This window comes from Physella acuta, unplaced genomic scaffold (genome assembly GCF_028476545.2).
Source record: "Physella acuta isolate Inbredline_101_S28 unplaced genomic scaffold, ASM2847654v3 ptg002032l, whole genome shotgun sequence".
Lineage (NCBI taxonomy): Eukaryota > Metazoa > Mollusca > Gastropoda > Physidae > Physella > Physella acuta.
The window spans coordinates 160,001-176,909 of record NW_026733536.1 but is presented as its reverse complement, the minus strand read 5'-3'; the positions used below and the strand labels follow the sequence as shown (position 1 = coordinate 176,909).

General features: G+C 37.6%; 1 protein-coding gene across 1 annotated transcript in view; it reads right to left on the bottom strand.

Annotated features, from left to right (window-relative positions):
* Positions 1-46: 46 nt before the first annotated feature.
* The window catches only part of LOC131931790 (chorion peroxidase-like), a gene marked incomplete at its 3' end in the record, with an annotated part of 20,736 nt that continues 3,873 nt past the window's right edge, over positions 47-16,909 (bottom strand). Inside the window, exons 2-5 of the mRNA XM_059288640.1 lie at positions 16,729-16,832; positions 13,965-14,097; positions 13,262-13,386; positions 47-94 (exon numbers count right to left, since the gene is read on the bottom strand). Of these exons, the coding sequence (XP_059144623.1) occupies positions 47-94; positions 13,262-13,386; positions 13,965-14,097; positions 16,729-16,832 (410 nt within the window). The remainder of the gene's footprint in view (positions 95-13,261; positions 13,387-13,964; positions 14,098-16,728; positions 16,833-16,909) is intronic.

Genomic DNA, 16,909 nt, shown 5'->3' with positions numbered 1-16,909 from the left:
ATCAGCGCCAAAAGAAAATAAAACCACGAACTAGTTGGCGACATACCTGTTGGCACTGGACAGATGTAATGTCGTGGTTGACAAACTGGCCAAACTGCAATAGTGAGGGTCAGGCCTTCAGCGGCTGTATATTTTACGTTAAGTTTACAGCTATTGTTAAAACGCTAAACACTTTACCGGGTTGAATTGCGATGAGAACTGCCTATAGATCTTAGCTGTGATTTTCATTATAGCGCTAAATTAATTTATAATGATCTGGAACGCAGAAGACCAAGGAAAAGCTGATCAAGGCTAGCTCACTTTATTTTTTTTTTGGGGCAATGGCTTTTAAATTAAATGTTTACTCTAGAATCAATGAAGTCATATTATTGTGTGTACTTTTCCGGCTTTAGAATGTTTCCTACTATATCTTCCATGTGACTTCACGTTTCCTTTTTCGGTTGACTGTGGAAGTTTTTACTTTCCTTGTGTTTTCTCTTTAGTAAAAGCGTTCCCAACAGACAGCGAAAACATTTGAAAAAGATAGACAGTAAAACAATTATTAATACTAATAGTTTCGCTGTCTGTCTATCTGACAAGAACGCTCTGTCTGTCTATCTGACAAGAACGCTCTAGAGAAAACACAAGGAAATTAAAAACATGCATAGTAATTCGAAAAACGAAGTATGACGTCGTCACATTTAGCATAGAGTAGAAAATAATCTCAAGCCGGAGAGTGCACACAGTAATATGACGTCATTGATTCTCGAGTAAACATTTAATAAAAAAGGCAATTTTATCTAATCTAAGTGGTTTGCGTGAAGAGTTTCTTTCATACAATTCTTGCATACAATTCTTCGGGTAGGGGCGAAGCCCCACCCCCGCGTAAGAATGTCTGAGCCCCCCCCCCCCCGCCCCAACTCAAAAGAAATGTCGTAATCGATACTCTATAATAAAATTACCGCCTAATTAATGTGTCTAATCTAAAAAAGTGGTTTTCTTGCAATTTCTTTAATGCAATTCTTCGGGTAGTGGCTAAGCGCGACACCAGTGTTTCTTTCAGACTTTTTCCTCCCCGGAGAGGGGTGGGGGTAATTGAAATTTTCGGGGGCGGGGGGTAGAATTTTCGGGGAGGGGGGCGGACACTGGAAAAAGTATATAATTATATTTCGTTGAATGGGACGGTAGACATGTTTTTTGGGGGGGGGGGGGGGGTGGGGGTGGGTGGTGGTGTGTGTGTGGGGGGGGGGGTGGGGTGGGGTGGTTTTAGTTTAGAGAAAAGAGACAGCACTATCAGCCTAGCGCCCGTTGTATCCTTCCTCAACGGGCCATTTTTCTCGTTATAGATATACTAGCGTACCCGTTCCCGCGCGTTGCCGCGGGAATAGAAGAAAGCCCGACGAAATATATAAGAAAGGTTTCATCCATGCGTTATCAATATTTTTCGACGCGTGACCTTTTTTCTAAAAGTGAGTTATTTAAATGTAAACAATCCCTGCGCTTGAATCATAAATATCGGGACACGGGTTTACCTACACTACCGCATGAAAACCTTGAGTGTACATTAATCACTCACCGAAAAAATGAGGTAGAACACACTTCGATGACTGCCCATGTGTCAGGGTCGTAGAGGGGCGCTCTCAGGAGCCCCCCCCCCCCCATCCCCGACTACACTACCGCATAGGCGCCGCGTACGGCCCCTGGCTCTTTAAAACTAACAGGTGCCATCGTGCCAAATAGAATACTGTTAACAATGATGCAGATTGCGTCATTTGCTAAAGTGACACAAATGAACAGGATTTTTTCTTTAACACTTAAAATATTTATTTGAAGTGTTTAAACATCAGTGTGACTGATGCAATATGTTAGCGTTACTAATGGTCTATTAATAGATGCTCGATCTCAATTTCTGGCTGGATAGTCTAAAAATAGATGCTAATTGCATCATTCGCAAAGTGACGTAACTGTTTGGATTTTTTTACGGATAAAAAGAAACATCCCAGTTAATAATCTAACCTTGTTTAATTTTTCTGATTATTAAAATAAAACGTATTACATGGCCCTCAGCGTCCCATGTGAGCCTTTGGAGGCCGAAACTGAAATTTTTGTTTGCAGCCTAATCGCACCCTACCAGGGCGCCGAAGGACACGCCTGATTCAATTGTCTATCACACTGTTTAGACCGAACGTAGTTGCCATAGCTCTCACGGGAAAGACCAGGGCGCCAAATCGCATCCTGCCCCCCGGCCGCCCATGCAAAATTAAATCCCCCTCCCACCTCCACCCACCCACTCCCACCCTCTCTCCCACCCCAGAAACCTTCTGGGGAATATTCATCAACTCCCTGAAGTTTTATGGCACCCGGATAAACTGTGTCGACCCGCAATCGTCTTTTATTTTTATATACCGTATATAGAGAAAAATCCCACCATCCCGTGGCGCCGCCCTTGCAAAATTAAAAAAAAATTTTTTATACAGAAACCTCACCTGAAGTGTTCTAATTAACTCCCCAAAGTTTGATGGCAATCGGATGAATGGTGTCAAACCAAAATCAACTTTTATTTTTATGTACTGTATATAGTGAAAAATCGCACCCTCTCGTGGCGCCGCCCTTGCGAAATTATAAATGATTTTTTTTACAGAACCCTTCCCAGAGTGTTCTAATGAACTCACTAAAGTTTGATGGCGATCGGATGGACGCTGTCAAACCAAAAGTGACTTTTATTTTTATCTACCGTATATATAGAAAAAACAAATTGAGCCCTGCGAATTTGAAATATTTTTTTTCCGCAGAAACCTCTCCAGAAATTTTCTCAGCAACTTCCCAAAGTTTTACGGCGATGTGATGAGAGGTGTAGTAGTAATGCATAAAAGACAAACAAACAAACAGACACACATACATTGCTTTATATATATATATATATATATATATATATATATATATATATATATATATATATATATATATATATATATATATATATATATATATATATATATATATATATATATATATAAAATATAGATAGATAGATATAATTCTCTACGTGGAGATTATGTTGAACACAACCATCACCACGTAAGCGCGCCTAGCAGTCCCATCTCTTCCTCTCTAGGCATATCGCTACTACCCCCACCCGCGCCGGTCTGGTGAGCTGTGGTTCACGCCAAATGTTTACAATTGTAGAGCCGGGTCGAATTAGTAACGGCTATTGGGGCAGATAATTTAGTTTGAAACGATTTGAAACTAAGGGAAGGTAACTAAGAGGAGGCTGCTTTTACGGGTGGGGGGGGGGGGGGTAGCGGTTGGTGGAAAGGAGGGGGGGGGTTATCGTCCTTAACGAGAAAATGAAATATTTTCAGTCGCAGCATTGGTAGTGTCCAATTCACAAATTATGAATTACTGAAAAGTAGATAATGAAACAACCAAATAGCGGCATATACTACGTCCCTAAAACGACGGATTACCAAATTTAAAATATAATAAAAAATGTAATTCTCTGTTTTCTTTCAAATTCTGAGTAATTTCAGGTGACCGGGAGTAGTACTTAACGCTATTTACGATTTCTAAAAAAAAACGGGAACTCGGGATATGGTTATGATTTTTAATCCATTTTAAATACTTAAACTTTTTAAAATAGAATAGCAACTCATAGAAAAAATAATTGCGCACCAAGCGAACGCCAAATAAAGATGTTCGTAATAGTGCGCAATATTATTAGTACTTTATAAATTTACATGCGTTTTTTGAGAAATCGAAAATAGCGTAAATTAGTACTTCCGGTCAAAATTTGAAAGGAGGTAGAGAATTAGATATTTTACTTAGATATTTTACTTACATGTGAAATTTCATTTATCTATCTGAAATAGTACTCAAGTTACAGGCTTTTGAAAAATTCAAAGTAGAAAAAGTACCACTTCCGGTTATCGGAAATCGCTCAAAAGTTGATAGGGATCTACGATTTTGATAACACTCTTATATATATGAAATTTCATCAACCTAGCTGTAACGGTACTCAAGTAATCGTGTTTACACACACAGAGACACATAGACACAAAGACAGATATACGGACAAGATTGCAAAATTATGTTTTTCCGTATCAGTGAGGTGTAAAACGTCGAGATTTGCAAAAATCTCGATTTTTTTTTTTTGCACGATTACAAGACTTTCTCTATACTTCGTATATACGAGAAAGAAAAAAAACGGGAAGATCATTCCTGCTTTATTTGTTAAAGATTTGAATTGGTTCCATATTTATTTTACATTTACATTAATAAAGTTATGATAAGATTATCTTTTGTTTAATCTATAAAGCTGGAGTTGCACTGACAACTGGTAGGTTATAGTCCCCCGGGGGTAAGGTCTAGATTAGGTAATCCCACCCCCTCCGTAAGAGCTTACATTAAAATCTTTAATTCAAGCAATTCTAAGATCTTCAATTAATTGTATGCTCTCCCTAAATCGGCATCTGCCTTTCTGATTTAACAGTCACCCGGAGGGAGATTACCGTAGATCACCCACAATGATACGGGATTTTAATGAGCTATTTATAGATCACTTTGCCTACTACTTATTTTGCAAGCTGATAGGAACTAATTAAAATGGAAAATAGTTTGCGATGTTAGATTCTAATAATAGTACATACTAGACTACCCGTTATCTAGTTAGATAACTGTGGGTTTCGGGGGTCATCCATAAATGACATCACGTCTGTCACTTATCATCATAAAATAACCAGACCCCACATTTAAAAAGGCGTCACACCTCAGACGTTTTTGTCTTTTAAAAACTGATTTCGTCTGAGCATGAGTCTGACAATATAATCTCTTCATATGCTGAGGTCACAAAAACAGGTCAACTCTACTTCACCTGCCCAGTGTCCTCCCAACTCAGACATGTTTTTGTCTTTGAAAACATAGATTTCGGCTGAGCATGGGTCTGACCACACTATCCACGTTATATACTGAGGACAAAGAAACAGGTGAACTCTACTTCACCTGCCCTGTATCCCGCTAAGTTCCAATAGGCAAAGGCAACTTTATCATTCACAACTAAAAACAAAACAAAACTCAAAATCAAAATTGAAAAAAAAATTAACATTGCCATGTTTCGAACCCGTGCCACCCGCACATATAGTGCTAACCTCTTAACTATCTAGGCTAGTTTACTCAAGTAGGTAATAACTTATATATTTTACTTTTAGTCTGCGTAAGAATCTACGCGAATGGGACCTAGATCTAGATCAAGAATTATTTAAAATTAAATTTTATCTTAAATTAGCCAATTGCATAGCTAAACAAACAGAGATTTATATAAAATAATGAAAATAGTTAAGTATAGAAACTCATTATTATCTAGATCTAGAGTTCTAAGACTGTTTTGATTAAGTCTAGTTTTTCCCCTAACTCTTGCTAGATCTAGATCCAGAGGCATAGCGAGGGGGCGGGGCGGGGGGGGGGACATATGTCCCCGGGCGCCGACCTTAGGGGGCGCCAAAATGGGTTGGAAAAACAAATTGAAAGTTTGAAGGGGGGTGGAAATCGAAAGTTTAAGGGAAGGGTGCAAATCGAAAGTCTGAGGGTGGAGGGGGGTGCAAATCGAAAGTTTGAGGGGGGGGGGGGTGCAAATCGAAAGTCTGAGAGGGGGTGCAAATCGAAAGTTTGTCCCCGGGCGCCGGGAAGGGTCGCTACGCCTCTGTCTAGATCTAGATTCTAGGACCTAGATAGATAGATAAATCACTTGTATTCTTGAAGCTTAAAAGCAAAGATTTATATCAAGTATTTAAGGATTAAAATAGTTTAATAAAGAAACTCAAAAATGTGTTCTGATTTTAAAATGGATTGTATTTTTAAATAAACATTGTTGGTTTGACCTAGATTCTAGATCTAGTTCTATAAATGACTTTCTTCGACAGCTGATCTTTTTAGATTCTAGATCTAGAGAAATTTATTGTATAGGCCTACTTAAATAAAATAGGTGTTGAAAATTGATATTAGCGTTTGAACGTAATAGAAATAGCAAACGATCCCTAAACTTTCCCGAATATACTTCTATGACACTTCGGTGGATGGCAACTCGGGATATTGACATTATTTTTAATCTATTTTAACTACTTAAAGTTTTAAAAATAGAATAGAATGGCGTAGACAAAATAATTTCGCGCTAAATGAACAGCAATGTGTGTATAATAGGCTTGAAAAGCTGATTCCAAATGGTTCCAAAAGCATATTTTCCAATCAAAAATGAATATTTTATAACATTTGTGTAATAAGTACAAAAGGACTTCTGGTTTAATTAAGGCTAGAAATATTCAAACTAATACATACTAGTATTATACAAGTAATATATATAGTATTTTAGCAAACACTTTTATTTTTAATTTGGATTAGTAGAGTCATGATGTTGTTAAATTTTTAAAATCCAAATACAATACACCATCGACCATTATTGTGTATCTCAGGGGTTCCCAACCTTTTTTTACTCTAGAGCACATTCTAAAATATCGGTAGCGTGGCACCACCTATTTTAAATCGACAAACTCCTTCCAAAGGCGTAGCGACCCTTCCCGTCACCCGGGGATTTGCACACCCCCCCCCCTTCAAATTTTCGATTTGCACCCCCCTCAAACTTTCGATTTGCACCCCCCCCCCCTCAAACTTTCGATTTCCATCCCCTTCAACCTTTCAATAATGTTTATGAAAATAATGAGAGAATGGTGAGAGGCGGGCACATACGAATCGTTCGGCGGGCGCCATGGCGCCCGCGGGCACGGGGGTGGGAACCCCTGGTGTATCTTATCATGGAAAACAATTGTATCGACTTTCATTGTTTTACTCTCTCTGGCCATTCTGGATTACTTCAAGGAGTGTTTTTATTGCGGTTTTTAAAAATATATGAATTGTTAAAATAATTCTAAACGGTTTTTAAACAGATTATATTCAATACAAAAATATGATGATGAGTGTAATCAGTGGTTCCCAAACGGCTTTAAGTTTTTTAAAAGGAACTATAATTGGTAATCTATCGTTTTGGGTACGTAAAATCGCCCGCGATTTGTAATGTGAAAAACAGGTGACTCCTTAAATTTTAATAATTATTTCACATTTTGAGGAGAATTTATGTTTTAAAAAATTCAAAAATGTTTCCTTGATTCATTTATGTACCTGTTTTCAAACAATTGAATTAAAACTTTTCCGTAATAAATGAAGACTAGCGATGTTTCCAACAGATGCAACCATGCTCATTTACTATAGCAGCCATCTTGTCTGAGTTTTATTTTTATAAGCTTTTAGCGCCAGATTCAGGGGGAAGTCACTCTATTTTACAAATGGCTGCTGTTTATATAGCAAATCTTGCTCTCAGACACTGCTGTTTAAAGTTAATTTCTGGCCTATATCGATATATTTAGCCATTGATTTAGGTTTATTATTCATTTATCTATAATATTTGACACAAAAGTATGACAATATACTTCTATTAAAGCCTTGACAATGAGGTAACGTTTTCGTACATAAATAGCCGCGGGCGATTTTACGTACCCAAAACGATAGATTACCCTATAATTTTATCGCTTGCTATATTTTTAAAAATATGTTTAAAATATAATGTGATTGCATAGACTTTTCAAGCTTATAGTGCGGTATATTAGTAGTTTATAAATTCATACGCGTTTATAACGTAAACTATTACTTTCGGTCAAAGGGAAATTACTAAAAATTTGACAGAAGCAGAGACTTAGATCTTTCACTTGTTAGTGAAATGTCTGTTTACCTGAAAAAGTTATATCTAGATCTCTAGGCTTTTAAAATACCAAAAGTAAAATAATTCACTTCCGGTTTCTGGAAATCGCTGAAAAGTTAACAAACTTGATTTAATACTTTTATATGAAATTTCCTCAACCTATCATTAACGGTACTCAAGTTATCTTATTCCCAGACACACAGAAGTGGCGTAGGTACCGTAAAGCTAGGGTAAGAAAGGCATAGGGGCCATTGGCACATAGGGCCCCCTTTTCTTCTTAAAAAAAACACTTAAAACTCGTACATTGGAATATTACATTGGAAACTTGATAGTGGCAAGCTGGTCTGGTGACTACGCTACAATTCAATGTGCGTAGTTTACAGCCTATAATATAAACAATCTGGTCCGATGACCTCTTGACTCGGGCAAGGGTTTACGGCCGGTGAATTAGGTTAAATATCAGGTCCGATGACTCAATGCCCGCAGTTTACGGCCTGTAGTAAAATAAAACTAAAAGTTACTTTAAAAACACAGTTACTACAAAATTTAATTTACTATACTTTTAAAACTTAAACATATTAAGGCAAGATACCACACATGCTTTGGACAGTTTAAATTTTTTTCAACTAGTGTGGGTTTAGCACTAATTCTGATAGTAACACCATTTAGCTGTCTAACCTTAACGTTTTCAATCTCTACAGCCAACGGTTATCCGTTTATTGCGATGTGAAACATAGTACCCCCCCCCCCCCCCCCCATCAAATTTTCACACTACTACGCGGACAGCGGCTATCTATACTGCAATCTATTGGCCAAGCACTCGTGTAGACGGTGGTGTAGCGACCTTTTCTTTTGTTCTACAAATAAGTGGGATAAACGTTGTTTTCTACAAAGTAAAATTTTATGTCAAACTTCAAATAAGGACATGCGCGTAAAAAATAATAAATGGGAAGAGATTCATTGATACGCTTGACCAATCATATCAGAGGCGTAGCGAGGGGGGGGGGGGGCGGGGGGACGACATATGTCCCCGGGGGTGTAAATCAAAAGTTCGAGGGGGGTGCAAAACGAAAGTTTGAGGGGGGGGGGGGGGTTTGCAAATCGAAAGTTTGTCCCCGGGCGCTGGGAAGGGTCGCTACGCCTCTGAATCATATGTACAGTAAATCAAAATAATTCACGATAGGTTGCAACTAACCACGTGTGCTAGGCGGTGAAAGTTTTTGCTAGGAAAAAAAGTCACAGAAAAAAGTCACAAAGGAGAACAGTTTATCGGAAAAAAGTCACAGAAAAAGTCAGTTAAAAATTATTATTTTGATTTAATTGTTGATAATTGTAAAATGTGGGTGTTTATTACTGTGCGTGGTAATTTCGTTAATAGCATTATGGTCTATAACAATAAGTTAAAATACAGTTAGATAATTTACGAAGCTATCGCAATGAATAAACGTAGAAATGTATAGTTTGGTTTGAGAAATCTACATCTTTCATCAGCTTTTAAAAATGTCTTATGCGAACAAAATTATAGAGGTTTGAAAAGGTGTTAGTTTTCACACTTTTTCATGGTTTCCATGGCAACCTGTACTGCTATTGATGGGTATATATTATTTTTGTCTATGGATTAAATGTGTTAAATTTTTTAAAAATTATCCTTAAGCATACATATATTTATGGGTTACAAACAGTACAGCTATTATAAAATGAGCTAAGAAAATAATACAAAACCAAGCACGTAGGAGTGGGACCGACGGCCTTAGGGTTAGGGGTAGGGTTAGGGGTAGGGTTAGGCAACCCCCCGTGCGAAGCCAGGAAGAGAGTCAGAAGAGAGAGCGGGTTTTTTTGTGGGGTTTTATCCCCTTTTATGCTTTAAAATTGGCGGTGTGTCACGTGGACAATCTAGTCCACTAGAGAAGAGCCTGTGTGGTTGGCGAAAGATAAGAATGTACGTAGCTGGTGGGGGGTAATAACGCAGTTAGAGGGTGGTGGAAGAACACAATGGCCTAAACGGTTTTACTGTCACATCGGGTTAGGGTTAGGGGCTTTCGACGCCCTGGCGTACGGATGACACAAATCACAAGAGTATTTTACACTAAGGCACGGCTGGCCTCTATGTTTGATAATTAAACCAAACCAGGGGTAACCGATCACTCCCGCGAAGCTTCTGACACATAGGCGGTCGACGAAAGGTAAGAAACGAATACTCAATGCTTTCACACAGCACGCCCAAGGGCGTCTAAGCGGTAGTGTGGATAAAATTTCGCTCAAGCAACAGAGATCCGAAAAGAAATAGCAATGGCGTTGTTTACATTTCAACTATCTCAGATTTAGAAAACAAGGTCACACGACTAAAAAGACACAATTTGGTAACGCGTTGACGAAACCCTTACAAATTGGGTCAGTAACTTGGCCATCCTAAGCTTCGAACATACAGAAGCAGCTTAAATGGATGTCAAATAAATTTTTAATCATTTTGCAAAATTAAAAGCATGAAAAAAACACATCTGAATAAATAATAAGCAATCTGTTTTTTTTTTTTTAAATTGTGTTTGGCGTCACAAGGTCGGATGTTACCCTACGCATTTATTAAAGATGTCACCCCATCGTCCCAAGCATTTTTGCATTTTCGGTGGGGTGTCACCACTCTCACTATTTTAGCTGGATAAAACATACTTTTGACAGTCAATTTTACAACGTTTCATCATAGTGTCACGTCTAAACGTTGTCATCCGATGCGGACCGCACCGTGCCCCCCCCCCCCCCCCCCCGCCTTGTGACGCTATTGTGTTTGGTTACTTAAAAAAAAATATCATAAAAAACGTTTTAATAACAAGCTTCTATGTAATAATGCACTAAAAAGTAGAAAATAAATTATACACTACTATTTAAATAACTATAAAGAAAAGCGTGGGTCACTTTAGTATCTATTGGAAACCTTTACTAATATTTATAAAGAGACCCACGCTTTTCTTTATAGTAATTTAAATAGTAGTGGCTAATATTTAGGAAGAGACCCACGCTTTTCTTTATAGTTATTTAAATAGTAGTGTATAATTTATTTTCTTCATTTTAATGCATTATTACATAAAAGTTTGTTATTAAAACGTTTTTTATGAATTTTTTCCAGTACTTTACATGTTTTATTTACAATAGTTACATGACTAAAAACCATTGTCAAGTTTATAGCTAAAGTTTCAGAAAAGTATTATGGGATGGCGTAGTCTAGTGGTTAAGAATTAGACTGCTGACCCGACTAAAAACCATCGCGCGCCTATAGAACGTGGGGAGCCGGACGTTTTCCCGCAAGACACTTGCCCGAATGCCGTTTGCCCGAAGGCCGATTTCCCGAATGGACACTTGCCCGAATGCGACAAACGCCCGAATGGACACTTGCCCGAATGCGACAAACGCCCGAATGGACACTTGCCCGAATGCGACAAATGCCCGAATGGACACTTGCCCGAATGCGACAAATGCCCGAATGGACACTTGCCCGAATGGGACAAATGCCCGAATGGACACTTGCCCGAATGCGACAAATGCCCGAATGCCACTTGCCCGAAGGCCGTTTGCCCGAAAAATGTTAGTATTAGATAATAAATAATATTTCCAAATAGACATTCTTTAATCAATTTAAGTTTGAAATTTTTATTAAAAACACAATTCTAAGCATAAAACAAAGTTGTTTATATGTTTAAATTTAGCTTTTTTTTTCAAAACTGAGAAAGCGCTGTAAGAAAAACTTTATTCTTTAATAAATTGTGGGTGATGTTGGCGGAGGTTTTTAACATTCTTTTGATAAATGTTTTGAGCACCTTGTTTAGCCGACGTGTTGCGGTGGTTATATAGGTTTTATGACACGGCGTGGGCGCGCGGCGTCTCGCAACATTGAACAGAGGAACGTTTGTTTGTTTATCTTATTATGCTAAACTTGTGTGGTGATCATTTAACAAAAGAATGAGGCTAGGTCGAGGTGGCGATTTTAAAAACTAAAGGTAGCCAAATATGTTTGATCTCCATTTAATGCGCCTTTTTAAGACAAAGTGTTGAAACGATTACATAATCAAGAAAGCAAAACTCATTTTAAAATCCGGAGATGAATGAAAATTGTATTTTTGTTTAATTTCATATGGAAGAGAAAGTATTTTTCTACACTTTTTAAATATCAAATACAAATTAATTTAAAATGTCTGCGTGGTAATATAGATATTTTTTTTTCACTTTTTTTGCGTAGATGTGTTTTGTTTACCAACATTTTAAATTTAAATTGATTACGAATGATTATTTAGTAATATATAATGTTAACATTTTTCGGGCAAACGGCCTTCGGGCAAGTGGCATTCGGGCATTTGTCGCATTCGGGCAAGTGTCCATTCGGGCATTTGTTCCATTCGGGCAAGTGTCCATTCGGGCATTTGTCGCATTCGGGCAAGTGTCCATTCGGGAAATCGGCCTTCGGGCAAACGGCATTCGGGCAAGTGTCTTTCGGGAATTTGTCGTAGACCCAGAACGTGATGACGCATTTTTGTCGTAGAGCCCCCCCCCCCCCCCACTCTCGTTCCACGCCCAACACTGCCTACTAATTCGGTCCAAATTTTAATTAATTCATAAAAAATTAATTAGGCGACCAATTAAGTCAAATTGAATGTCACGATGCATTGTCTTCATGTCTTGACCCACGTACCAACTACGAACCGTATCTGTCAGTTAGAAGTGCCTGCAATTTCACACGGGCGTTTCGATCTAGACAGACTGACGACAGACAGGAAGTGAGTTAAATAAAAGCTTGTAAAAAGACAAAAAATTAACCGTAAGCCTGTAACATTTTTACAAAGCTACGGGGTACTAGGCCAACATAATAACATACAATAGATTATCAAGACGTATAAAATACAAAATGTACAGAATATTTATATTATTTACTTTCGTAAGTAGCAGTTGATTTCTTCGTTTAGCTCCATTTTAGCCTAACGCCTGAAGAAAGGGGCCGACTGATAATTTTTGCATAGGGGCCCGAAAATCCTAGCTACGCCACAGACACACACACACACACACACACATCCACACACACAGACATACGGACAAAATTGCAAAGCCCAGTTTTTCCGACTATATGACGCATAAGACGCCGAGATTTTGATAAACTTGGATTTATAATTTTTGCCCGATTAAAATAAGTCCCCTATACTCCGTATATGATGAAGTACCGAGAAGTAAAACGGTGAAAATGTCAAAAATTCATGTAATTTTTGTGTACGAGAAAGTAATAAGACAATTTTGGTCGTAAAACTATACATGGTCACGTCCAATAAAATACTTATTTATCTACACTGATGAGTTTAAAAATATCCTGAAATGTATAACTACTGAATTACGTAATTACCTACCTAATTACCTAAAGTAAATTATGTAACTATTGCAATAAAATACCTAGTCACCTGGGCTAACGTGATTAATTATTGCTCTAAAAGACCAAATGGCCTGAATTAAATGACCTAATGACTAGACTTAAAGCCCTACCAGACATCAATGACTTGACCTACTGACCTGCATTGTCCATAGTGAGGTGTTTGTGACTACTTTGACATCAGGGAACAGCTTCCAACTGAGCAGACGAGGTGAGGGGAGGTAAGTCCCACCAACGACGCTATATATCCGAGGGGTGTTAATACCTAGCAGCAGAAAAGTAGAGCTTACATAATTCATAGAAATAAACAAGTTACATTGGGCAGATGAAGAAGAATTCATTTGTTTCTTGATCTTGGCATATGAACGGAAGGTGTAGTCAGCACTTTGCCCAGCCGTGTTTAGTTTCCCTGACATGGGTTAGGTACCTTCAAAGCTGGGTGGACTCAGGGACGTTCTACTGACTTGGACCAAGATTCGAACTCGAGACTTTTGGGTTAGCTAGACCACACCGTTCCGTGGTAGTCAACAAGAACTTACATTTTGTTCAAAAGTCAAAAGAAGGAAGTATTCAAGATAAAAAGTGGGGGGCGTATCAAAATTAAACTCACTTATACATTTTAATGTATATTTATATTTGCCTTTGAAAAAAATGGTGAAGTAAAATAAATACTTTTCAACTTGAGGTATATAAATATGATTTATAAATGCGATTATATCAATGTAATGAATATCAATGTGATATATATATATATATCAATGTGATATACATCAATGTGATATAATCAATTTGATGTATATCAATGTGATGTATATCAATGTGATGTATATGCTAGCCACTTACCTTTATCATCCATATAGTGTGGTTGCAAGTAGCGTTTATTGGGCTGTAGAGCGCTGCCATAGTCCATTGGGTGATTACATTTGCCGTCGATTTGTCGGTAGGTCCTGTCCAGATTGGTTTTTTGTGAGCACGGCTAAGGGGGAGCACATGTAAATATTGTCAAACGATTGGAACAGAAAGTTATTCCAACACAGCTTTTAAGATTAGACCTTTTATTCCAACACAGCTTTTAAGATTAGCCCTTTTATTCCAACACAGCTTTTGAGGTTAGCCCTTTATTCCAACACAGCTTTTGAGGTTAGCCCTTTATTCCAACACAGCTTTTAAGATTAGCCCTTTTATTCCAACACAGCTTTTGTGGTTAGCCCTTTTATTCCAACACAGCTTTTAAGATTAGCCCTTTTATTCCAACACAGCTTTTAAGATTAGCCCTTTTATTCCATCACAGATTTTAAGATTAGCCCTTTTATTCCAACACAGCTTTTAAGATTAGCCCTTTTATTCCAACACAGCTTTTAAGATTAGCCCTTTTATTCCAATCCAACACAGCTTTTAAGATTAGCCCTTTTATTCCAACACAGCTTTTGAGGTTAGCCCTTTATTCCAACACAGCTTTTAAGATTAGACCTTTTATTCCAACACAGCTTTTAAGATTAGCCCTTTTATTCCAACACAGCTTTTGAGGTTAGCCCTTTATTCCAACACAGCTTTTAAGATTAGATCTTTTATTCCAACACAGCTTTTAAGATTAGCCCTTTTATTCCAACACAGCTTTTGTGGTTAGCCCTTTTATTCCAACACAGCTTTTAAGATTAGCCCTTTTATTCCAACACAGCTTTTGAGGTTAGCCCTTTATTCCAACACAGCTTTTAAGATTAGCCCTTTTATTCCAACACAGCTTTTGAGGTTAGCCCTTTATTCCAACACAGCTTTTAAGATTAGATCTTTTATTCCAACACAGCTTTTAAGATTAGCCCTTTTATTCCAACACAGCTTTTGTGGTTAGCCCTTTTATTCCAACACAGCTTTTAAGATTAGCCCTTTTATTCCAACACAGCTTTTAAGATTAGCCCTTTTATTCCAACACAGCTTTTAAGATTAGCCCTTTTATTCCAACACAGCTTTTAAGATTAGCCCTTTTATTCCATCACAGATTTTAAGATTAGATCTTTTATTCCAACACAGCTTTTAAGATTAGCCCTTTTATTCCAACACAGCTTTTAAGATTAGCCCTTTTATTCCATCACAGATTTTAAGATTAGCCCTTTTATTCCAACATAGCTTTTAAGATTAGCCCATTCCCTATTTTATTCTTTTCGGTTAAAGGCATTAACGACTTTACAATGGTTTTATGAGTTTGAATTTACAGGGTGTTAAGTTTATTTAGTTAGATTGTGATGGGATAGAGATAAGATTATCTAGTGAGATAGAGATAAGATTATCTAGTGAGATAGAGATGAGATTATCTAGTGAGGGAGAGGTGACGCTATCATGTAAGTTTAGTAAAGTTGTGATTTAAGTACAGGATAAATAAACCGGGAGTGATTTCCCCTAAACTTTCTCGAATATTTTTATATAAAACAACAGGGGATGGCTTCTCGGGATATAGACATGATTTTTAATCCATTTTAAATACTTACACTTTTTAAAATAGAATAAAATATCGTAGAAAAAAGAATTGCACACCAAGTGAACGCCAAATAAAATGTGCATAATAGTGCGGAATATTATTAGTACTTTATAAATTCACATGCGTTTTTTGAGAAATCGAAAATTACTACTTCCGGTCAACAGAAATTACTCAGAATTTGTCAGAAGGCAGATAATTATATCTTATACTTATATGTGAAATTTCATTTATCTATCTGAAATAGTACTCAAGTTATAGTTTTTTGAAAAATTCAAAGTAGAAAAAGTTCCTCTTCCGGTTATCGGAAATTGCTCAAAAGTTGATATGGATCTACGATTTTGATATAATACTTATATATGAAATTTCATCAACCTAGCTGTAACGTACTCAAATTATCGTGTTTACACACACACACACACACAGAGATAGACACACATACAGACATACGGACAAGATTGCAAAAAAAAAATGTTTTTCCGACTCAGGGAGGTGTAAAACGGCGAGATTTGCAAAAATCTCGATTTTTGTTTTGCACGATTATAAGACTTTCTCTATATTTCATATATACGAGAAAGTAAAAATGGAATGATTTAGTGAAGGCACCCCTAATGAAGGCACCACTAATGAAGGCAATCAGTGTTTCTTCCAGACTGTTTTCTCCGGGGGGGGGGGGGCATTTGATATTTTCGGGGGGGGGGGGGGGGGGCGGACACTAGTAAAAGTGTATGTTTACTATATAAATTCCCTCTCGTTTGGGGGGGGGGGCGGATAACTCTCTCTCCCCCCCCCCCTCCCCCCCCCCCCCCCCCCCCCCCCAGAAGAGATGCCTGGAAGAAACTCTGAAGCCAACCCTAATGAAAGCAAAACCGTTGTTTTCGCGAAAAATCAGTAAAATATAGCACAGTGAAGGTTATTAAATGGTGACAGTGATGGTCATTGAATGGTGTCAGTGATAGTCATTAAATGGTGTCAGTAATGCTCATTAAATGGTGACAGTGATGGTCATTGAATGGTGTCAGTGATGGTCATTGAATGGTGATAGTGATGGTCAGTTAATGGCTACTTTATATATGGCGTCTGAAGTGGTCAGATATTTAAGAAAAGTGAATTAGAAGACAAAAAAATTGGACTGACCGTTTGATCTATCAAGCTGATGTCATCATAACCCCCATCTATACGTCCAGCTACATTGGCGTAGTACAGCTCCGGTGACGTCACGCAAAACTTCTTCCCTAAAGCTGATCAACATAATAAGTAACATGTCAATTATACAACTCTATTATTTCAAACGAGTAAAATTAAGAAAAGCAAAATC